Source organism: Neofelis nebulosa, chromosome 9, assembly GCF_028018385.1.
Source record: "Neofelis nebulosa isolate mNeoNeb1 chromosome 9, mNeoNeb1.pri, whole genome shotgun sequence".
In the NCBI taxonomy this organism is placed as follows: domain Eukaryota; kingdom Metazoa; phylum Chordata; class Mammalia; order Carnivora; family Felidae; genus Neofelis; species Neofelis nebulosa.
Window position 1 is genome coordinate 39,923,594 of NC_080790.1, and position 24,563 is coordinate 39,948,156.

At 44.6% G+C, this 24,563-nt stretch overlaps 1 protein-coding gene and 1 long non-coding RNA gene across 14 annotated transcripts in view; one reads left to right on the forward strand and one right to left on the reverse strand.

Moving 5' to 3' along the window:
• Nucleotides 1-24,563, forward strand: part of REEP1 (receptor accessory protein 1) — a 111,854-nt gene that overhangs the window by 71,460 nt on the left and 15,831 nt on the right. For 10 of the 12 annotated variants that reach the window (XR_009248449.1, XR_009248450.1, XR_009248451.1 and 7 more), the window contains exons 4-6: nt 3,987-4,107; nt 7,138-7,251; nt 16,611-16,763. Coding sequence is in view for 8 of the 12 variants with exons in the window: in XM_058683418.1 (XP_058539401.1) it covers nt 3,987-4,107; nt 7,138-7,251; nt 16,611-16,763 (388 nt within the window). In the remaining 4 variants the exon portion in view is untranslated. The remainder of the gene's footprint in view (nt 1-3,986; nt 4,108-7,137; nt 7,252-16,610; nt 16,764-24,563) is intronic. The other 2 variants (XM_058683420.1, XM_058683423.1) reach the window with 2 other exon arrangements.
• LOC131484796 (uncharacterized) lies at nt 10,261-14,167 on the reverse strand. Of its 2 annotated transcripts, XR_009248454.1 has the most exons (4): nt 14,014-14,167; nt 13,363-13,399; nt 12,766-12,867; nt 10,261-10,529 (listed from the first exon to the last, which is right to left on the reverse strand). It is a non-coding gene; the product is annotated as an uncharacterized LOC131484796 (long non-coding RNA). The 2 variants fall into 2 exon arrangements; XR_009248453.1 differs by having other exon boundaries at nt 13,363-14,167.

A 24,563-nucleotide genomic window follows, 5' to 3' on the forward strand; every position in this document is an offset into this window, starting at 1 on the left:
AATGGAGTATTACTTGGCAATCAAAAAGAATGAAATCTTGCCATTTGCAACTACGTGGATGGAACTGGAAGGTATTATGCTAAGTGAAATTAGTCAGAGAAAGACAAAAATCATATGACTTCACTCATATGAAGACTTTAAGAGACAAAACAGATGAACATAAGGGAAGGGAAACAAAAATAATATAAAAACAGGGAGGGGGACAAAACAGAAGAGACTCATAGATATGGAGAACAAACTGAGGGTTACTGGAGGAGTTGTGGGAGGGCGGATGGGATAAATGGGTAAGGGGCATTAAGGAATCTACTCCTGAAATCATTGTTTCACTATATGCTAACTAATTTGGATGTAAATTTTAAAAAATAAAAAATAAAATTAAAAAAAAAAAGCAAAGGGACAGAAATCTTTTGGAGGTGATGGACATATGTACTTCCTATGGTGGTGGTATCATGGGTATATGCCTATGTCCAAACTCATCAAAATGTATACATTAAATATGTGCAACTTTCTGTATATTAAGGATAATAAGGTTGGAAAAAATAATAGCAATAAAATAAAATAAAATAAAATAAAATTGAAAAAAAAATAGCCCTCAGGAGTGTGAAAGTGTAACATCAGAAGGGTGGAAGTCTGTACCTCCCACATACACCCAAGAACTATGCACCTGCACCTAGGGGAAACAATACATCCTAGAGTTCTGGACAGTTCAAGGGTTAATCATTAAGGAATGATCAGGGTCCTTCTCCACTTCTTGGTGAAGGCTGGGACTGTGGTAGATCAGTTGGAAAGTGACCTGGTTGGTGGTGATTGCATTGGTGGAACCAAGTGGGCCCAAGGTGTCTGCGAAACACAGGGTCTGAGTGGCTCAACTGGGAGCCCCTTATGATACCTGATGAGGGCCTGGTGCGATAATTCCAGAGGCAGTTTGAGATAATCCCCAAAGTATACTGTTAATTGCGTGTTGGGGTGGGGGGTGGGGGGGGAAGGGGTTATAGAATGTTAATGTGTATATTTGGGGGGGTGATAAAGGAGCCATATATACCCACATGATTTTATATCTTAGGCATCTGAAGTTTACTACTGATAATGATTTTGCTTTTGGAAAAGGGACTAAGGGTCTGGGATGGGAAGGAGATTCTTTGCTGTATACTCTTCTGGATATTTGGATTTTTAAAACTATATATGCATGCATTACCTGTTTTGAAAAAAACACATCTTTTACATAAACAACAAAGGCACTGCCGTGTGACAGATCCTTTGGGATTATGTGTGTATCTTGTGTTGATGCCTGAGCTTGCTAGATTCATTTGCTTTCCCCTTGGGGTTGGCAAATACTTGTTTCCAAGACAAAATTTCCTCCATTATTAATCACTAGAGTGTTCAAGTGTGGGAGAATCATGCCTCTGTTCCTTCAGCCTCTTGTCTGTGATGGCTGTGAAACATTAAACAATCTCGACATGACAGTGTTCTAGAGTTGCTGAGGGAATATCCAGGAAGAGCCTGCCAGAGGCAGAAGAAGACAGACCAGAGACCTGGATGAGGAAAGCAGAGTGGGTGGAGCTGCTGATTTGGGGGTCCTGTGTGAGACTTGAAGGCTCTGAACTGACTTGCCAGAAATTGCTCTTTATTTTCAGCTCCCTTGGTGGGGGAAGGGGGGCTGGGAAAGAAGGTACATGGGAGGAACTTACTTTTCTGATTCTTCAGAATAGCACAGGTGTCCTTTTCCCTCAGAGTATCATGTTTTAAGGGTACCCAGGATTTGTTTTAATCAGGTATGGTAAAACACATAGATGCAGAAATGACTGTCATGAAGGAAGAAGTTTGTTAAAATCACAGATCCCTAGGGGCACCTGGGTGGCTCATCAGTTAAGCGTCTGCCTTCGGCTCAGGTCATGATCACACAGTCTGTGGGTTCGAGCCCCGCATCCAGCTCTGTGCTGACAGCTCAGAGCCTGGAGCCTGCTTCCGATTCTGTGTCTCCCTCTCTCTCTCTGGCCCTCTCCTGCTCATGTTCTGTCTCTCTCTGTCGCAAAAATAAATAAAAACATTTAAAAAAAAATTAAAAAAAAATTCCCCAGAATTAAAAAAAAAAAAATCACAGATCCCTAGAAATTGGGGGCACAGCACACCCTGAGGTCAGTCAAGAGGCAGAAGTAGGAAGTGTGGGCAAGAACCTTTATTGTGGTTTCCATGGAAGGAGCACGCAAGGCAGAGTAAACATGTTTAGGATTAGCTGGACTGAATAATTTCAGTGGGCTCTGGGGTGAAGGGGCTGTCCTTTGGTGGCTGAAACCTGGCCCTGGGATGGTGAGGGCAGCTGGAGAGTGGCCCAGAGTGTGAGCTCACAAAAGAGGTGGTAGGGGTAAGGGCTCTGGATTGGTCAGTTTGCATATGAAAGGCTTGCTTGTGGGTGAGTTGTTTCCTATCTTTGGGAATTGGTTAATCCCAGGAGGGGTACCCTCTCCAGAGTCAGCAAGGACCCAAGATGTCAAAGCATCAGAATATAGAAAATAAAAAAGACATGGTATCAGTACACATCAGGATAGCCAAGTGTTGTTGCACAGGTTGTTCATAGAGCAAGATACCTGGCCAATGTGGCAAGTGGGGCTAAAGTTCAAATGAAGGCTCATTCACTAGTCATGTGCTCACAGGTCTGCATCCATTCGAGGGGTGGCTTTTTCTTATATATACGAAGGCACCATGTGAGCTGGCAGAGACCCATTATAGCACTTGTCTCAGGTTGCTATTCTATATGATTTGTGATTATTTGATCAAACTGTTTTTCCGACTGGACTATCAGTTCCAAGGGTGCAAGAAAGTCTTATCTGTTTCCCACTAGACTAAAAGCTCCAAGAGAGCAGGGATCAGGTCTTCTTTATTCACCATTGTCTACACAGTGCTCAGCACAAGCTGACACTTGTTGGTGCTGGTCAGTGTTTCTGTGATGCATAAATGAATAGTGTGCAGGACTTCAGACTCTGGAGTTGTATGTTACCTGCACCCTGAACCCTTCTTTCTTTTGGCACCAAAAAGATCAAGCTCTTTTTGCCTGCCGTCGACTTACGTAGGGTGAGTAGCATCCTTTTTGCTGTCAAGAATTTGGCTCCTGTCCCAGCCAAGAAGGGGAGGCTTTTATTCTCAGTCTGAAGATTCTTTGTCAGCTCCTCCCTGTTATAAAGCCTTCAGGTGCTTGTGCTTTCTTGGCCACAAGTGAAGAGTGAGTGACTGGATGTAGGGCACAGAGGAACATGGCCTTCCGAACCTACAGGCTGTGGTTGGAGCCCCAGCTCCAACCTAAACAAGCAGAACCCTGCAAGAAACACGAGCAGTTGCCAGGCATAGCCCGCAGGGTGATGGCTGGAGACAACCTGGATCCCTGGCTGGCTTTGACAAAAAATGAAAACAAGAACAGACTTTCCAAAGAAGCCTTAGGGGGCGCCTGGCTGCCTCAGTCAGTAGAACATGTGGCTCTTGACCTTGGGGTTGTGAGTTTGAGTCCCATGTTGGGTATAGAGAGTACTTAAAAAAATTAAATCTTTAGGGGCGCCTGGGTGGCTCGGTCAGTTAAGTGTCCAGCTTCGGCTCAGGTCATGATCTCACGGTATGTGAGTTCGAGCCCTGTGTCGGGCTCTGTGCTGACAGCTCAGAGCCTGGAGCCTGCTTCGGATTCTGTCTCTCTCTCTCTCTCTCTCTCTCTCTCTCCCCTCCCCTGCTCACATTCTGTCTCTCTTTCTCCTTCAAAAATAAATAGACGTTAAAAAAATTAAAAATAAATAAAAATAAAATCTTAAAAAAAAAAAATAGAGGCCTTGGGCTTTTGCTCTGTGTTTGCAAGTGTACGCGTATAGCTTCATGGGTGGAGAAAGGAGGAATCTGGGAGCCTTGCAGCCTTGGGCAGGCACGAGAGGTGCTGGGCTCGTCCTTCATAGGCCCAGGCAGTGTTGCTAAGAACCTAACAGAATGTGTATTTTCTCATCTCTCTCCAGGTTTCCATTCTATTATGAACTAAAAATAGCATTTGTCGCCTGGCTGCTGTCTCCCTACACAAAAGGCTCCAGCCTCCTATACAGGAAGTTTGTACATCCCACGCTGTCTTCAAAAGAAAAGGTAATTTATGCTGCTAAGCCTTTGTCACTCCTTCCAGCGAGTAAAAAATTTAAAAGTGATAAGTAAAAAGGACAGAGTGTTTTATTGTAGGGGACCCTAGATTGTCCCGTATTTGCCCCCAACAATTTGTTCCTTCTAATCTTCTTTTTAATCTATTTTTTGACATGTTTAGAAATAGTGGTGAAATCCTCAAAAAGATGTTATTTATCATTACTTGCTAAAAAACATTTGCGTACCTTGCAACAACAAACAACAAAAGAGTTGCTCATAATTCAACTCCCTAAACTGAATTTCCTTCCTTTTATCATGCTCAGCTCCTGTCCTTCTATAGATCTGATTTTTACATAGACTATTAAAAATCACTTTTAAAACTTAACATAGAAAAGTGGAGGCATAAAGAGATTAAATGCCTTGAGCGTGTACCCAGGCAGCTACCAACAGAGACTAGAAGATAATAAATTTCTTGTGCAGGGTTGCTTTATTGTTCAGTGATACAATATGTGTTACCAGTGGAATCCCTGCTGTTTTTGTAATTATCGGTTGGTAAGTACTAATGAGAACAGTCATAATAATTTGTTCATGCTGTTTACCTTTTGTGTTTATTTTGCATCAAAGTACTTCACAAATATCTTGGCAATGAAAATATAGATTTGTCTAATGTCAGAGATGGAAAAAATAAGACAGGGGAAAATTGCAGGAAAGGGTCAGTAATAAGTAAGAATTCAAGTAAGAATTACAACTTCTATCTCTTGAAAAGAAATTTAATCCTAAGCTTCTTATAAGACAATGTCACTGTCTGTAAAATGATTTTTTTGTTTAACATCTCCGCTGAACTTAATTTGCTGGATTTGCTTTCAGTGACTTGTTCTATAGTTTTTTTTTTGTTTGTTTTGTTTTTTTTTAAGGTTTCATACAATAATGAATGCAAAGTCCATTATCCATTACCTCTGCCTCACTAATTTGTTTTGGTAACTTCTTTTTTATGGATAGCAGTCTATTAAACCTTTCTTTAAAATAAAATTTTAAGTGAACCAAAAAAAACCCAAACAAACCCAAATACCTAAAAACAACAAAAACACTTAATATACATATAATATTTGTGTCTGAGATCTTAAACATGTTTGCACATAAGCCATTTGTACTTGATCTTGATTCATGATTCATGAACACCACAATACATAGAGATGGATTTCTTCTTTTGACTTCTTGTCTTAGAATAAATTGCCAAGGGTGGGATTATTGAGCCCAATATTGTATCATTCATTAATTATATTACATGACCTTCTAAACTGATTGGGATATGATTCTTAACATAAAATAGGAGCACTGTAGGTGGCTTTGTATATCAATTTCTGTTGTCTCTGAAAGTTGAGTACTTTGGACTTCTCAGGGAAGCTTTGAGGGAACATGTTAATTGCATGAGCAGATTACTATAGACATTTCTGAGAACGCTTTTAGGAACTAGGATACAGCACTGCCTGTCTCAGAAGGGTGGGTTTTGAGGAATAGGATCTCCCTCTTCCCCTGGTTGTCAAATCCCTACTCTTTCCGTTTCCCTTTCCCCAGATGCTGGGCTCACCCTGAAGCCACCAATCTAATTTCCATTGAAGTGAACGTGGCTGACTTAAGAGCTGCCAAGAATCCCTACCAGAGTCAGTCAGGGGTCACAATGAAAACTTAGTGTGGTGACTTCCTGGGGAAGCCTTAAACCAGGAATGCACAGGGGTTGACTCACCCACGATATGCCTCAAAGCAAAGGAAATGCACTAATGTGCTGAACTTCAAATGAGCCTGAGGCCAGGTGTCGTTGTGTTACTGAACTCCGAAATGAGCTACTGTAAGTTACAAAACAGCTGTTCTCCTACAACAGTGATAACAACCCAAACGTAACAAACAGAAAGAAAAAGCCAGCGTTGAAGCAGATCTGAAGTAAGCCATTATTTTTGCCCCTGAAGGAGAGAGACTTCAATCCTTTTTCCAACCTCCCTCTTACCCTGGGGATGATGCTGGATGACTTCTCATCTCTGCTTTTATTTCATTATCTGTAAAATGATCTCCCTTATCAACAAAAATAGCACAAGTATCTCTTTCTGTGTCCTAATATCTCCCCTCAATATCTTACATGGAGAGGTATTTGGATAGAGTATTTAATAGTTACAGAATAGTAGAATTTTATTTTATTAAAGTTTATTTATTTTGAGAGAGAGAGAGAGAGAGAGAACACGTGCAGGGGAGGGGCAGAGAGAGAGAGAGGGAGAGAGAGAATCCCAAGCAGGTTCCATGCTGGCAGTGCAAAGCCCAATGCGGGACTCGATCTCACAAACCATGAGATCATGACCTGAGCCGAAATCAAGAGTCAGACTGACTGAAGTACCCAGGCACTTCTTAAGAATTGTAGAATTTTAGAACTGCAAGGGCCTGATCCCCTTGAGATAGAAAGATGACAGTGGTTCTCACTCCACTGAAACCAGCCATTGTGTTAGATACTTTACTGGAATGATCTCATGTGATCCTCCCCGTGCTCCACCAATTAGGTACTATCACTGTCCTCATTTTTCAGAAGGCTAAATAAACACTTGCCGAAGCCTGACAACCAGTTAGTGGCAGGTCTCAGGTTAGAGGCTTCACTCTTGGCATTCTCTCCACCCTCAGTTCCTTCAGTGTCACATAGGATGGCTGTGTGTGGAATGGCACGCCTGTCCACATCCAGGACCCCTGGAGCCTCCCTGGGAGGTTAGAGGACTTCAGGAACAATCGTAGGGTGCTGCTAGAAGGAAACCTTCCTGGGTCGGTAAATGGCTGTTTTTTCAAAATTCCTTTTTTACTTCCCTGTATCTCTTTCGTTTCCTTCCTTTCTCCCGTCTACCTTCCCCTCTCTGAATGCACACCCCAAAGTGCCAGTGACTTTTCAGTTCCAGTGAGAATCCGTGATTGGGCAAGCTGCCAAGCTCAGTGTTCAGGAGAAGGGAGAAAGAACAGAGATTTGTTTGAACCTTCCAACTCAGTGTGCCTCCGTTTTTCCTTCAACAGGAAATCGATGATTGCCTGGTCCAAGCAAAAGACCGAAGTTATGATGCCCTTGTGCACTTTGGGAAGCGGGGCTTGAATGTGGCGGCCACAGCAGCCGTGATGGCTGCTTCCAAGGTACTGTGTGGGGCCCTGAGCACTACAACCATGGGAGGATCTTGACCCTGTCAGCATGCCCTGCTTCACCCACACAAATGGGACAAGGCAGGCTCAGGACCAATCAGGGATTCCTCATCTTTTTGGGGGGTCCCTTTGAAAATCTGATGGAAAAAATAGTGAATCTCACCCCCAGAAAATTGTGTGTGTGCACACACACGCACAAATGATGTATGTGATATTAAGAGTTTCCCAGAGCTCCTGAAACTCATTGTGGGTCCCAGATTAAGAACCTCTGACTGAGTTGGAGCTAAAGCCTGGGAGAAAGAGAAAATGAAAAGGGAGGGAGGGAGTTCTTCTCTACAATTTCCCAGGGTGCACTGGGAGAGTCACCTACACTCAAAATAGCCAGGTGGGGAGACTACCTGAGTGAGTGGGTGGGCTCCAAGCTCATGTGGCCCACCTGACCTGAGGGAAGGAACCCAGGGTCCCAGAGGAGGTGAGTGGTACAGACATGGAGGAGGAGGATGCCTGTAGCAGCCGCAATTAACATTGAAGGAGGTTCAAAGTAAACTCTGGTCTGTGATGTAAGCATCACTTCTCTTTTCCATCCAGCCCCATTCACGTCCTCTGTGTTCCTTCCTAGCTTCTTCTCACATCACATTCTCCTTGTCATTATGTCCATTTCTCATTGTGTGCTCAGCCCTGAAAAATTCGATTGGTAGACATCTTCCCTCAGAGTAAATTCAGGAGATGGCCTTGTGTTTCCTGGTGACAGTCCCTTACCCCCAGTCCAAATGTGGAGTAGGGGTCTACAGTCGGCTGGGGATGGAAGAGAGGCAGTTATGCTAATGTTTGGGCAGACACACTGACTGGGAAGGGAGTTGTATGAGCAAAGGGAAGCTGTATGTCCTAGGTGGTGGCGTGAGGGTTGTAGGCAAGGGGGCAGACTTGTGAAAGGCTTTGGAAGAAGTCAGTTGATACCGACCTTGGTGCTCCATGGGCTCTGAGTGGATGGTGGGATGGAGCATGTTGACAGCCAGGATCAGGGGCCCGAGCTGGGTTTTCTATGTCCTTACCCAAGAGAAGCACAGTAGGAAGAAAGATTTACCCACTGGGGCTGAGCATTTGTTTGAAAAGTACTGTCTACCTGAAGTCAGGGAGTTCTACAGACAAAGGCTGGGAGAAAGAGAAGGGACACCAAAACGGAATGATTCCTATTCAGAGAAGGACCAGCTCCTTCTATAACACAGAACTGTAGTGAGGTGTCCCTCTTAGTCCAATCGTTGCTGGCAAGGTGATGGATCCCAGTGAGTATCTTTGGAGGGGACATTCTGCTGTGGTATCCCAAGGAGATGTGTCAGGATTTACAAAGAGCAGCGAATGCCAAGATCCTTCTATTTGAGATGTAACCATTTTGTGCTTTCCTTTTTTAAGCTGAAAGATAAGAGAACTCTGACTTGCTAAATTCTTAAGTCATCAGGGCAACTTTGCGACATAAAGCTCCAGAAACCTTCTGTCAGTTCCTCTCTCCACCCCATCTCCTCTGCTTCTGAAGCCTGAAGAAAGATGGGTGCTGCTGTTTCCTCAGCTCAGTCATAGAGCATAAGTGCGGTATATTTGTCGGGTTGGCTCAGTGTGGCCTCCTGGCCATACAGCTGCGTGTGGGTAAATTTTACTCCGATGGTAATTCTGTAGGGCCGTCCTTTTCCAGGTCTGCCTCAAGCTGGAGCCTCCAGAGTCTTGATACCGTGTTGGCGAGCCGCCACCAGCCGCTCAGACCATGCGGGGAACCCCATGAGCCCAAGCCTCCAGCCGGGCACCTTACAACAACTAAACGTGAAGGAAGCTCCAGACAATCTGAAACTTGCCTCAGGAAATAACCACTCACTAGTTCTTTCTAGTTGTGCTCAAGTCGTGAGGATGCCCGCTTCCTGTTGAGTTTGTTTCAGATGAGAAAGTTTTCTGCCTTTTGGGGGCTTTGCTTTTCCTCTCCAAATATAAATATCTTAAGGGAGAAAACACATCTTGTCTTCTAAAAATAATGCCCTCTATTTTTGAAACAGATGTGGAATCCAGTCTGGCTGAGGAGTAAATCAGTGGTTTCCACAGCAACAATGGATCGCTCTAGGCAGGGGTCAAAGGATGATGACTCACCAGTGAGTCCAAATCTGGCTTTCATGTCCAAACCACCTGGGAAGCTTTGTTTTTATTTTTTTTAATAGATTCTCAGATGTGCTGATTCAGAATCTCAGGCAGTAGGCTCAATCTGTATTTTTAACAAGTTGCCCGGATGATTGTTAAACAGCCAGTTCTGAACAGGTCACTGCCTGAGGCCCCACCCAGAACCAGAAACGCACAGGTGATTAGGGTTAAAACACTTAACTTCTTTAACATTCCTGGGATGCAGATTTGGCTTCTTAGAAGCATTAACCTTGCGAATGAGAAAGTGAGGCAGGTGTGTGTGTGTGTGTGTGTGTGTGTGTGTGTGTGTGTGTGTGTGTGTGTGTGTGAATGTTTCATTTCCTCAAGACTTCATGCCACTTGAGAAATATTATGGTGGGAATACAAATTCTTCTCCCTCTTTATAATGCTACAAAGAGCCCAGCACAGTGCATTGCACCCAGCTGAGCCCTGAACCACCTTGGTGATAACGGGAATAGTCAGAGCAATTTTATGAAAAAAAGATACTTTGCCAAGTCACCCATGACTAGGGTGACCATAAATTTTAATGTCCAGACCAGTCCAGTATGCCTTTCTGTAATAATTACACCAGGAACCCATATACACGAACCCAATCCCAAGCAAACAGGGACCCATGGTCACCCTACTTATGGCTCCATTTTACGACTCCTGGGCCCTACCTTTCTCCTCCCAGAAAACACCCTCAACTCACAAATCAGTTCTCACTCTAAACATCTACTGCGTTTAGCCAGATGGACATGCAAGAGAGTGTGAGGTAACCGAAAGACTGTCTCTTACTTCAGAATAAAAGGAGGCTGGGATCAGGTGACTAGATGAAGGGTCATTTCTCCTCTGTCTTCTGCTTTTTTTTCCCCATCCTTTGAGGGCTCCCCAGGAGGAAAGTGTGGAGCTTAAAAGATCTTTTGGTTACTTTCTTTCTTTCTTTCTTTCTTTCTTTCTTTCTTTCTTTCTCTTTCTTTCTTTCTTTCCTTCTTTCTTTCTAATTAAAGTATAAGTGACATGTAAGATTATATTAGCTTAAGGTGTACAACATGTGGCCACACTTTTAGTTAATACTTCTTTTCTTGTAATTTTTCTTGTATTTGAGCCCTTTCCTTAAAAAAAAAAAAAAGAAAAGAAAAGAAACAGATGTTTACAGGGTTTTTGCATCATCAGGAGTGAAGAAACTTTGTAAACAGTATTGTACAAATATAAGTTGTTATTAACGTTGATATTTTATTTTAGAACTGGAAAAACGAAAACAACACAATTACACATGGGAAGTTTCTCCTCCAGGACTACTAATCCCCCCTCCCACCCCCAGTTTTCCCCAGGGTTTCTGTCCCTGGGAAATGTCGATGCATCTTTTCTTTCTATGAAACTGCTCTGTCTCCTTCCTGAGGACACCCTTCTCTAGGACCATCGGTCTAAATGTCCCTTGTCTCTGAGTGGGCTCTGAGCCTCAAAGCTGGGTGTTTCCCAGCCAGTAATTTCACCCAGAGGGGAAATTGAGCCCCAGGTCTTTTAAAGACTAGAATTGGAAATCTTTCTCTCTTTTTAAAAATAATGCCCTAGAGGGGCGCCTGGGTGGCTCAGTCGGTTAAGCGTCTGAGTTTTGTTTTTGGCTCCGGTCATGATCACAAGGTCCATGGGTTTGAGCCCTGCGTGGGGCTCGGCATTGACAGCATGAAGCCTGCTTGGGATTCTCCTCTCCCTCTCTCTCACCCTCCCTTTCTCATGCTCTCCCTCTCTGTCAAAATAAATAAACCTAAGAAAAGTAAAAATAATTCTCTAAAATAAACAAAACACATTCTCACAAGAAAGAGAAACCATGAGGAGAAAAACCAATTGATAAAAAGTTTTAAAACTGTGAGGTGTCCAAGGCCACCTTATCGCTCTTGAACTAGGAAGCACATATTAGGTCTCTTCCATCTGCCCCGTTCTTAGACCTAGTAAACAAACCTTGCTTTTTACTTGTCCCATAACTTGAAAAATAATGTTTTTTACTCCCCCTGGAGATCCGATCCTTAGAACAGCTCCTCCAGTACCAATTCTGTTGTTAAAGTCACCCGTTAAGACACTGCTCCAAGTAGTGCAATGGATTCTGGGTGCTGTGGATTCGGGGTTCTGCTTCCCCAGATTGTGTGTGGGTTTTTCTCCCTAGAATCTAATATTTCCTATTATATTGTTAGCGTCTGGAGATGAGGGACTCTAGATTCTTTTCCTTTGTCTCTTGCCTAGAAAAAAACAAAATAAAGAACCAGTGCCTACTTGTTTAGCATTCTGCATTCATAGCTACTCATCAAACCTTGTTGATCTGAAGAATAAACGTTTTTGATTCTCTAGTCCCGCTCTGTCCAGTGCGGCTACTTACATTTGAATTAATTACAATTACGTAAATTTAAAATTCAATTTCTCAGTTGTACTCGTCCCATTTCCAATCCTCAGCAGCTGTGGTAGCAGGTGGCTGGCACAGATATAGACGGTTTCCAACATCACGGAAGGTTCTCTTGGGCAGCACTGCCCCAAGCCCTCTATGAAACGTCTTGGGTTCTCTTTGCCTTTATTTCCCCCCTTTACCTGCAGTGCCCTGGCTTTGACAGGACCCCTCTCTTACCCACTCAGCACTGTGGGGCCTCCTTAAATGAGGTTCACCAGCAAAACAGGGAGATGGAAACTCAACCTATAGCATCACCCATGGTGTTGCTTTTATTTCTTCTTCCTTGGCCCAGTGCTGCTTTCACGCCATGACCTCCATTTCCCCAATCTGCCAGCCAAAACTCAGGCACTTTGCCTGCAGTTATGGTCAACAGCCGCCAAGGGATAGCCAAGCCCCGGTTACAGGATGGCACCTGAACATGGGTACTAGAGCCACAGAGAGACAACTTGTGGTGTTTCCCCACTCATTTTTAAAGTCCCACTCAATTTTGCCTTAAGAACAAAACAAACTCTACGAGATAGCTTTTGGCATAGTTAAACAAAAAAGTCCCCTCCCTATTATCCTTACCTTTTATCCATCACTGCCTTATCTAAACTTCTTGCTTGAAAAAAATACTGCTTTCAAACCACCATGAAACTTTATTTTTGGAACCAGAAGCTCATTCCCAGAGGCTCATAAAACCAGTGATTTGCAGCTTCTGGCCAGACTGGAGTCGTTTTTCCTTGCCTTTGTTTTTTGTTTTTTGTTTCTGGCTATCTATTGAATATTAATTAGGTGCAAACCACCTGTTTACAATTAATCAGAGGACAGGTATTGATTTTCCTTCTATAAAACTTCCCTGTGTCAGCTCATTCTCAGAAAGCATTTCCAAGAAAGAAGACTGCCATCCCCTCCATGTCTCTGTGTCTCACCTCACTGTCACACCCTCGTGTCTGCTCCATCCAGTAGCTGAGGAACACTTTCAGGCCATTGTGCTGGGTTACATCAAGTTGGCCTTCTCTCTTCTGTTTCAGCTAAGGACAGTGTGACATAAAATTAATATTTACACTTCACCATGGCAACCAGTTTTAAACCCCAAGATTATCTAAACGGCTGAACAACCTGCTGAAAAAGTTTGGAAGTATTGCCTGCCGTCTAAGTCTCTCAAACAAATCAGCTGGCACCCGAGCTAAAGCTCTCTGCAACTTGTTGAATCAGAACCAAACAACACTTCTTGCCAGTGTGGTTCTGCCATGTTCGCCTTCATTGTTCAACACCCCATCATCATCCTGGATCCCTCCTCTCCCGTGTTTCTGCTGGGACGACTATGGCACCTCACTCCACCTGGTAGATGGCTAGGGAGAGGAAAACAAAAGAAGACACAGTGCCACCAGTCAGCTAAAGAGGAAGGGCCAGGAACTCACACGGATGTCTCCGGCCCCCTCTCTGTTCCAAGTTTACCTGTGGAGGTTGTGTATAGCTGGATGCATCAAGGGTCCAGGTGGGAAGAGAGAAGCCTCCCTGCTTACCTGGTCTTGGAGAGGAGCCTGGTTGAACCTATGAGGTCTGAGAAAGCGTTTTCAAGATCACTTGTGAGCAGGAAGAGCTTCTTCTTGGCTGTGGTGATGTGGCGCCTTCTTAGTCACCTCCTCCTTCCAGACTCTTCTCTCCTGCTAGCTCCCTTCCTCCTCCCCTCGCTCAGCAGTGTTGGGTGGGATTTCTCCAGGGCCTCACCTCGCTCTCTTCTCCCTCCCAGGATCATCTCACCTTCAGCTGTCCCCTGATGCCTGGTTCCCAGATTAGCTTCTCTGCCTGGGACTCCAGTATTGCATTTCTGATTCTCTGCTGAACTTCTCCTCACCTTGTCTCCTTGGTATCTTTACTTAGTATTTTCCTAACTCTGAATCCACCCCTCCTCTTGTGTCCCATCTTTCTGATGACAATGAAATCACCACCCCCTCCAGACCTCCAGGCTCCAGATCTCAGTCATCTTTGATGGTCTTCCTTCTTCCTACTTACTCTTCAAGTCCTGCCCATTTTACATCTCTTCCCTTTCTCTAGGCCTTCCCCACACCCTTCCTTTTGGCTTGGACTATTGCAGTAGCCACCCAGATAGTCACTGCTGCTCTTCTTTGCCATTTGAGCTCTGATCCTAGCCTTTCTGTCTTGTCCCTCCTTACCTTTCTGGCTCCTCTTGTACTGCACTTACAGCACCACCTTCTGTGCTGTTCTAGAAATAGCACACAGAGTTGCTATTTCTAGACTTTTCTCTTTCCTGCCTCTGCTCTTGTTGGTCCTTCATCTGCCCCTGTCACCCCCTGTTTGAAATCCTTTCCACCCTTCAAGGTCAAATGCCACTGTCTCCATGGAAACCTGTTCTGATTCCAGGTGGAACTGTTCTCTTGCTTCTTGGTCCCCACATGGCACTCTGTTGTCATCATTAGAATTCATATCTTTTTTTTTATGTTTATGTATGAGAGAGAGAGAGAGAGACAGAGCATGAGCAAGGGAGGGGCAGAGAGAGAGGGAGACACAGAATCCAAAGCAGGCTACAGGCTCTGAGCTGTCAGCACAGAGCCTGATGCGGGGCTTGAACCCATGAACCGCGATATCGTGACCTGAGCTGAAGTTGGACTGAGCCATTCAGGTGCCCCTAGAATTCATATCTTATCTGCATCCCTAGTAGGTGCTCAGTAAATGTTAAAGGAATGAAGGACTGTCGTACATATTTTTAGCTGTCATAGCTTATAGAGCAGTACTCCGCATCACACGTGGACTTTGGGGGTAAGCAGGGCCCGATTAAACACCCCAGCTCCCACATTACTGCTGCACCTCTCTGAGCCTCAGCCTTTTCACCTGAAAAATAGGCATGATGCCACAAAACACTCATGAGATGATGGAGATAAAGATTTCAAAGAATGCAGAGCTCATACTAAATGCTTAATAAAGGTTGTCTGTTACTCACTTCTGTATGCTGGTTTGATCTCTGAGGTTGATCATTATTCTGTTGAGCAGAATAAAAGGAACAAGTCAGATGCTGGTGTTGGGAAGCTCTTTACAGTTCAGACTCTTCTGGAGAGGAAACTGAATTTCCCTGTCCTGTGGATCTAGGCTCTCTTCCCATCTTTTCTCTGGTGCAGTAGCGTGAGCACAGGATCTGGTGTTACTTGCACTCTTGTCCCCGGCCCGCCTTGCTGGTGCTGTGTCTCCCTGGGCAAGCCACCCTCCAGCCCTGGGCTTCAGGTCCCTCGTGGCTCTCGGCCCCATTTTCCATACAGTTGTTTCCTCCTCCTCTTCAGCCTCGTGGTGAGTGGGTCCCTGGGGCCAGCTTACAACAGTGAGCATCTGCCCTCCCCCAAGAGACAAGGAATGTCAAACCCATAGGTTGCTAGAGCAGGCAGGAGCCTTAGATGCCCTCTTTGTAACCCCACCACCACCACTTCTCAGGGGTGGACACTGAGACCCGGATGTTGAGTGGCTCACTCAGGGTCATACAGCTGTTAGTGGCCAAGCTGGGCTCAGAGTGAGACTTTCTAGTTCCCAGTCCCGTTTTCCCTGAATCTCTCCAAGCACCCCCGGGCCCCCTCCCAACCCCACCCCCCCCCAACACATTGGGCTAATGTTTCCTGACCTTTATTTACTTGGGTTACGTCACCAGCCCCTGAGAACACATGGCTGAGTACCTGAGAGATGACTGTCTTGCCACTGAGAATTTTAGAATTGGTCACAGCCTTGGAGACAGTCAAGGTTGTCTGTCTCCTCTCGTGACCATTTTATATCAAACATCCCTGGGAATTAAGAAGGTGCATTAATATACAAGAGGCGGCCAACAAATGCCACCAAAGCAGGCTCCCTCTTTGCCCTGAGGCAGGGCTGGGGCAACACTCAAATGCAGGATATAGTACATTCTAGGTGAAGGAATTGGGGTTACAAATACATGTTACCGTAAGATAGAGTTTCTTTAGAGCTTCATCATTTTTATGATAATATGGGCACATGTGCAAACACAACCATAGCTCCTCTTTTCACCAACAGCTGAACAAATTTGTCTTGTGGATGCGCCCCCCCCCCCTCCAGTCCTTTCTCCCCCTCATTGTCCTTTAGCAACATCTCTCCTGTCTTCCGCCTGCACCACACCCCCAACCCTGCCCAGGAAGTGGGATCGCTACCACATCAACCTCCCCTCAGGGCCTTAGCCTTTCCAAGGAGGAAGCTTGGACGAGGCAAAGCTTCTAGCTGAGACTCAGTGGTGGACGTCTATGTGCGAGGACAGGGACATCAGCTGTGTGTGGAGAGTCCTTCCTGGTGACCCCGAAGCCCTATCACCAGAGTGCAGGCCTGGATCAGATGACCAGGCTGCAGTATTTTTCCCCTTTTGTTCCAGTGCCACAGCCCTGGCTCCACTCGAGTGTGAGCTCTCGTGTGAGACCTCCGCCGGTGTCAGCCAGCTGCGCTGTCTCCCTCCCTGGAACTTCTGCCTCGCATTTTGTCATCTTTGTCATTTGCTGCCTTGTGTGCATTTGTGTCTTGATGCCCTAGCTAGACTGTGAGCTCCTTGGGAGTAGGGATCGCATCATGTTTCACGTTCATCTTTGTTCCTCTGTGGGGCTTCACACAGAGCTTTGTGAACACTCCCTCTGCATTCGCTCAAATGAGGGAAGGAGGAAGTGAGTGAGTGAGTGAGTGAGTGAGTGAGGTGGTGAAGACAGCATGGCTCCCTTCAATCCTGTTTTGTAGGCTTGGTGCCCATGGCTTTTTTTCTTTTCCCATTTGTCAGGTGGCTCGACTCTTTCATTTTGTCTCCTCTTTGGACCTCAGAGAAGGGCAGGTAACCCCGTTGAGAGGTGTGACTAACTCCAAACTGATCCAGTCGGGTAGAGAGGCCAGCAGCGACCTCTGCCCACCAGTACATGGTCTGGATCGGAACCAGGTGTTTCTCCTACCGACACCTGCGTGTGTTCGTGTGTGTTAATCCAGAACCAGTCCCACTTCGGCATCCTTCCAGAGCCTCTTTTTTGTGTCAGTTTGGTAGCATCTAACCTGTGATTAACTTACTTGGATTTTTTTTTTTTCTTTGCTTAATGCCTGGAGAACGAGTTGAATTTGATGACTGATGCTATTGGGGGAGAAATCCTCTTTCTTTCTTTCTCCTTTGTTTGTTAATCTAATTTGATGTCACAATCAAGGCGGCCCATTTTCATCAGCATGTTGATAAGGAGTCTGCTTGGCATTGATGTAGAGCATGTGTGGCTATAGAAGTTAACTGTCAGCGAGGTGGGTACGGAGAAGGAAATACTAACTCTTTCTGAATTACCAGTGGGGAATGTGGTTATGCTGGTGGCTTTGTTATCCATTGCCTGACTCACTAAAACCTGTTGTCTTTATTCTTCTTGTCATTAGTTACAGGCATTCGATATCCATGAAGGCTCTGCTAGAGCCTTCCCCTGTGACTTGGTGTGTCCCCCGGGAAAAAAGGACCTCATCAGGGGCTTGCAGCCAAGCTTAGTTGCTGTGTTGCATCTGGGCTCTGTGGGCCCTCATGGCAGGCATCCTATTAGTGGTAAATTATTTTACTCGGAATACCAGATTAGTAAAGGTCTGGGTTTTCCCAGGAACACACCCGTTCCCCTTACTAAGAAAAACATCAAAATAGGCACTTGGCTGGCTCCGTTGGTAGAGCATGTAATTCTTGGTCTCAGAGTTATGAGTTTGAGCCCCATGTTGGGGGTAGAGTTTATTTAAAACACACACACACACACACACACACACACACACACACACACACTTCTTTTTTAAAAAAGAAGAAAAACATCAAAACATACAGAATTCGGCAGTGTGTTAGCTAAGTGGCTTCCTCATCCCTTACCAACTGGGGGAAAGATTAGAAATTAAAGATCTCAGAAAGTTCAGTGACACAGTTTACCTCTTGAAGTCTAATTTTCTAAGAGTTTTAGCCAGAAAAAAAAAAAAAAAAAGATTGAACAATCAGGAATGGATTACCCTCCCATGCCTCAAGGCACTTCTGTGGGATTTCTGGGGATTCTAGGAGCACCCTGAAAGAATCACCAGGCCCTGTGTTGACCTGCCCAGAAAGCAGCGAGGTGGGTCTGTTAAAACAACATGTAAATAAGCAACAATAACAAAACTGGGTAGACATGCTTATAACATCTAGGGAATGAAGAGGTCAAGAGTACAACAGATTATATGGTGGTAGGCTGAGAGGTGGGCTGGTAAGGACAGTGCTGACTTGTGACATGACAGCCCTAGGGGCAGACTCAGATGTACTTGAGTACTCAGATGTACTTGAAGTAGGCTGACCTTGGTTCATGAAAGGGCCCCCACATCCTTAGCTTTTCCTATGGCTCATATTCTAAACTGAGTGTTGGCTGGGGAGGAAATTGATATAGGACTTTCAAAACACAGACACATGGGGTGCCTAGGTGGCTCAGTCAGTTGAGCATCTGACTCTTGCTTTCGGTTCAGGTGAAGATCTCACAGTTTGTAAGTTCGAGCCCCACGTTGGGCTCTGTGCTGGCAGTGTGGAGCCTGCTTGGGATTCTCTCTCTCTACAACTGTCTCTCTGTGCCCCTCCTGCCCTCTCTCTCAATCTTTCAAAATAAATAAACATTAAAAAAAATTTTAAACACACACACATGTTAAACACACAGAGTTACTGTGGGAGACCCAACAATTATTCTAGAGATTTTCAACTAATTCTAAAAACCCTTATTTTGGAATTGCAATCAGAGCCAGATAATGAGCCACCAAAGAGGGTCACAGATTCTTGAACTTAGAATTTTCCAGTTGGAAGGGAATCTTGTTCAATGCTTTAATTTCCCAATGAGGTTGCAAAGCTGACAAAGACCAAGGTGACTTGGTCAAGGCCCCTCATAACAGAGTTGAGACAAGGCTCTTGGGGCTGGACAGCTAATATATTGCAGTTTCTGGAGGCACCACTTCTTCCTTCTCTGTTCTAATCTTGTTTTTTGTTTTTTGGGTTTTTTTTTTTTTTTTTTTAAGTAGTCTCATGTCATTCTGTTTTGGTCTAGATGGCACTTGTCAGCATCATGCAAGCCCTATATTTACAAAATAGGATCCTCAAGGTGATCTTGGGAAAGTGCTATGAGTGTTTCTAAAAATGAAGTGGTAATGATTCTTAAAGGTAATATATGTTTATGGTATAAAATTCCAAAAGCACAAAAGAGGGCATGCAGTGAAGAGTATGTGTCACTCCTGCCCCCGCCCCCCACTGGTCCAGCTGTTTTAAAAGAAACCCTGTGACCTTTCAGCAGGCGCTTTCACAAATGCATTCATTTGGCCATTAACACAGTATAACTGGACCCCCATCCCCTTAGCAGACAAAACTGCAAAGACCTCATCTGTCATTGAATGGGCAGCTCTGAGTGCTGGATGACCAAGAAATATACTTCTCTTTCCACCTGGTCCCCATCTTCACCTACCCAAGTCCTCTAAGGCCAGGTCAAGCGTAGTCTCCTCTGGCATGTCTGGCTGCTCCAATGCACACTCTCTGTCCTTTGCACCCTCCAGCCCTCTGGCCTTTCTCATATACTCCTTGTGGACAGAGCACATGTCCCTATTCAACAGAATGCTCCTTGAGGTATGGGACCCTGGCCGATGCACTGGGGTAGGGGTGGAGATTTCCTGTTACTGCTCTTTACTGAGGAAATTGCTCAATAAATGGCTGTATGTTCATTCATTCAACTCCTTGAGCCCTAATGTATGTCAGGTAACATGACAGACACTGATAAATGAAACAATCTGGAGGGGAAGACAAACCAACAAACAATACCAATAGTTAAATGTAATTGTGTGAGGTGCTACAAAGAAGTACAGACTTCACTGAAAGCATACAACAGGGAGTGGAGATGGTCAGACAAAACTTCTCTGAGAAGTGCAACCATATTGTATTGAATCTAAAACGCAGTGGTTTGGGGGCACCTGGGTGACTCAGTTGGCTAAGTGTCTGACTCTTGGTCTCAGCTCAGGTCTTGATCTTGGGGTTGTCCGTTCAGGACCCACGTTAGACCCCATGTTGGGCTCTGCATTGGGCATGAAGCCTATTTTAAAAAAGAATGGGATAGTTTCTAAGACTATCTAAGATAACATTGTTTTCTACCCCTAAAGGAGGAAAATATTGCCAATCAAATTAGGGCTTAATCCTTTTCCACTTAGAATTGTTACTTCTACTTATCAAAAGGACCCTTTTAGACTTTAGACATAGATTTTTTGTGTGTATCACTTTGCACATACATTAAAAGGAACACATAAGCACAATAAATTGATTGAATTTCTTCCTAACCTCGGTTCTTCAGTTTCTGAGTCTCACTCTTCTGAATCACTTTTCAACTGAGCTCGTCAGTGTCTGTTTATGACCATGCTGTATCACGCTCCACCTTCCGGAGCATTGGTAATACACAGCTGACTGCTGTCTCTGGGATTTTCATCCATGCCGCTGATAACCATTCTGCCAGTGTGGATGCTGCCACTTTCTTGATCTTACCAGAGGTGTCAATGGAGTGTGTTTTAGACAACCTGGACTCATATTTCTTCTGTGGGTGGTTCTGAATGGTTTCAATTCAGTTCAGTTGTCCATTCATGCCATGGGGATGACAACCAAATGCATTCATGTGTAGGCAATGACAATGATGTCAAGGCAACAACAATTTTAAGACCCACCTCAATTTCAGAGATGAAAAAATATATGTCTTGAAATAGATGAAGATCATTCACAAGAAGTCTGGGAGTAAGCGGGTACTGTCATTATTCCAAGTGAGTCAGAGAAGTCAGGGCTCTAAATGGATGTCTCTGTGAGTCACCTAGTCACAAGATGGCAGTTCCACCACAGTCAAAGGTAGGAGACAGGGGGCAGGTTCAGGCCTTTCTCCTGCATTTTGGGGAAAGAAATGCCTTTCCCAGAAATCCCTTAGCAAATTTCCCTTACCTCCCATTGGCCAGAATTGAACCACATAGCCATCCATAGCTACAAGGGAGATTGGGAAATCTGTTTGTTTTTTTTTTTTTCTTTTTTTCATCGTGTCAAGAATGGGGTTGGGAGTGACTTTTGGATGGTCAACTAACAGTATATCCCAGTGTGGTCAAATTCATTGGAGATACAGTGAGTTAACCTGAAACAGTATAGGACTCTTTAAAGGCTTTAATGTGGTGATGTGGCTCATTGAATTATGGAGAATGTGGTTTTAAGCTTTAACAAACTTAGGGGATCCAAATTTATATTCCCAAATAAGGAACCCAGTTTTGCAGAGTACCAGTGAACAATTCTTGATTGTTCCCAGAATAATAAAATGGACGTTCTCCAGAGCAGAGCCAAAGTGGCAGGGTGGATTGGGGTTTGTGGAAAATGAATGGAAATGAGGTTTTGAGAGGAGACGGAGACGGGCTGAGAGGTTTACAAATGAGAGAGCCATATTAATTCTAACCACCTCAGAATGTTTTGACAGATAAAGGCTAATTTGTTTTCAAGATCCTTGTGCCCATGCTGCTATGATTTCGTCTGAGTCAGGACTGTGTTGATACAGAGCTATTATTATCCCCTTTTCTTTGCTAACCTCTGCCACTTCCAGTCTTCATGATGTTAGTGATATTGGAGCTAGGCTGGCTTGGCTTCTGGGAGTGGACTTGAGTGCTTTGCTGAAAAGGACATGTATGGTGCCTGTTGCTGCTTGCTCTCGGATACATTGCTGAACATTGGCAGGAGCTGGCAGGCACATTGATGGACTTAGTCCCTGACCATTTATTTGGGCTTGGGCTCATGAAGCCCCTCCTTGTCCTTTTGGCCGGATGTCGTCTTTTAATTTTTTATTTCAACAGCAACTCGTGTGTCTCAGGCAGCATATCATCCTCATGCTCATCATCACCACCATCATCACCATCATCATAGTTGGCATTTTTTGAACGCTTACCATGCATTGGGCTTTATACTATCGTATGGACATAATCTCATGTAATCCTCACTATATCTCGCCATGTGGATGCTCCTTAGCAGAGGAGAATATTGAGGTGGAGAGAGGTTAAGGTCACCCAGCTCTTAGTGATAGGACTGTAATTTGGCTCTAGGTCTGACTCCAGAACCATTGCTCTTAATTGTCAGTTTGTGGAGCTTCTGGTGTGGCACAAGCTGTGTGGTTATTTGTACATTTTCCTTTTTACATTTTGTCAGAAATCGAACTCTATTTTTGGTATTTCCTAATAACACCTAGCATAGTGTCTTGCCCAGAGAACATCCTTGATAAATAATTGTTGAACAAAAGTGACTGAATGGGAGGACGACTGAAAGTGAACCACTGGGTAGCCTTTCTGAATGTGAACCTGACACTGAATTACTCCATTGTCATTGTCAATATTTCCTGCCTCTTTTCAGAACTCATTTTTGTTCCTTAGCCCTCTCATTTCTAAAAAAAAAATTTTAATGTTTATTTATTTTTTAGATTGGGGGAAGGGGCAGACAGAGCAGGAAACACAGAATTTGAAGGAGGCTCCAGGCTCTGAGCTGTCAGCACAGAGCCCAACATGGGGCTTGAACTCATGGATCACAAAATCATGACCTGAGCGGAAGTCAGACACTTTAACCATCTGAGCCACCCAGGCGCCCCTCTAAATTCTAGATGTCACCTTAAGTGCTTCTGAGTTAAATAATCATAGATCATTGGCTGATAGCTTTGGAGGGGATTATACTGGGCAGCTAGTCTCACCTCATTTTCATGGCACAGACAACCCAGCTGTTAATGTCTAGAAGGTGAGGCCTCAGACCCCTTGGCCACCATCAGACATCAGAGGGGTGTCTGGGGGTGATTTCCATCTCTTTTTTTTTTTTTTAACATAAAACACTCCTTTGTCTGGATTTATAATTCTGATCGTATATATCTGATTATTTAAATAGTTTTCTTTTTGCTCTTAGTTTCCTAGAGACGTTTTTAGATCTTTGGTATGTTGAGAACTTATCTTTTTCATATTTTAATGCATCTTTGTTTTATTCTGACATTTCTTCTAGACCTGTCTGCAAGCTCCTTTTGTTTTCCCCCTTCCCTCTAACTAACTCATTCTGCATTTGCATTTGCTCCTTTATCTAACTGGCCCTTTGACTAGTCACTTCTATGAACTGTGGTGCTTTGCTGGCCATTTTCATTGTTTTTTTTTTTTTTTTTTTTTCCTTAAGTAAAATGAAAAAAGTCCTCCAACCCCTTTGCCATGTTGTGGCCCTTGTTTGTTTTATTAAACCCACCCCCAACCCAGAGCCCTCTTGTTGGCTGTTCCCACCTATTTTGCGCTGATTTGTTGGTTCTATTATATCTGTTGTGTCTTACTGTTCCCAAGTAGCCCAGCCCTCTAGGACCACTTTCCCTTCATTATTCTAATAAAATACCTCCTCTGCTGTCCTCTGCTGTCCCGTGTACCTGTGGGAAGTCTGCACGCCCTCCAGTATTTCTGAAGATGCCCAACTTCATTGATTTGCTTGGTGGTTACTTGCCTGTCACCTTTTGCTCAAATCCCAACCCAATTCTCAATTAACCCCAGTCTCCTACCAGCCCCCAGCCCCCTCTCAAGTTCCTTCTCCTCCAAACACAAGGTCCCTCTCCAGCCCCCGAGGCACCCCTAAGGCGATGCCCCCTCCCTGAGCCTTCATTATGATCCTTTTCACTGTGACACAGATTCTCTCATCGAGACAGCAAGGACCTTCCCTTTCATAAGTATAATGGATTGATCTCCCGCTTTCCTAAACAAAAGAACAGTTTTCCCCTGAGATGAATTCTGTGACTCTCTCAGAATATGAAATGGTTACAGTCAGCAGGTTTGTTTTTTTTTTTTTAATGTCATGTTTTTTCTTTCCTGATTCATTACCTTTTGGGTATTTTATGAAGCTCAAATGCAAGAGTGGAAACAAATGTGTCTCATAAACAGTAACATGAACAGATAAAAGAAGTTGCTGTTGTCATACATTTTTTTAAAAATACCAGCTGATTTTTATTTCCTTTGAAAAGTGTAAGGACTGAGCACATCGATTATTAGGTTTTGATTTTTCTGACCAGATTCTTGTGTACTGGAAACTGAGCAAAAATGTGGCTATGTGGGGACTTTTATTTATGTAAAGCCAGAGAAGCAGCAGATAACCCCTCAAGAGTAGGAACTGTAGGTCGCAGTCATTTCCTCCGCCCTGGGTCTGTTTGTGGCTCTAGCTCATCATGCGATGTGGGCATCTGAAGGAGAAGGAGGGGCGCCTGGGTGGCTCAGTCGGTTAAGCGTCTGACTTCTGCTCAGGCCATGATCCCGTGGTCCATGAGTTTGAGCGCCCCATCGAGCTCTGTGCTGACAGCTCAGAGCCTGGAGCCTGCTTTGGCTTCTGTGTCTCCCACTCTCTGCCCTTCTCCCCTCGCCCCCCCCCCCCCCCACCCCTCGCCACGCTCTGTCTCTCTCTCCTTCAAAAATAAACATTAAAAAAAATTTAAAAATGAAGGAGAAGGAGCCGGGAGCCAGAGGCACGATGGCTGAGACCCACAGGAGGCCCTGGAATATTCCAGGCCTTGCTCCTCTCAGTGTTTCCAGCCAGTACACCAGGCACCTGCCCCTCTGCAGAGTCCTTCCAGGTCTTGAGTTTCACCTTGCCGACTGTCAGAACTTCCTCTTGGCCTCTGTTGTGTCTGCACTCCCCCCACCCCCACTACTGCCTGTGGTCTGTGGGGCAGGCCTCTGACAT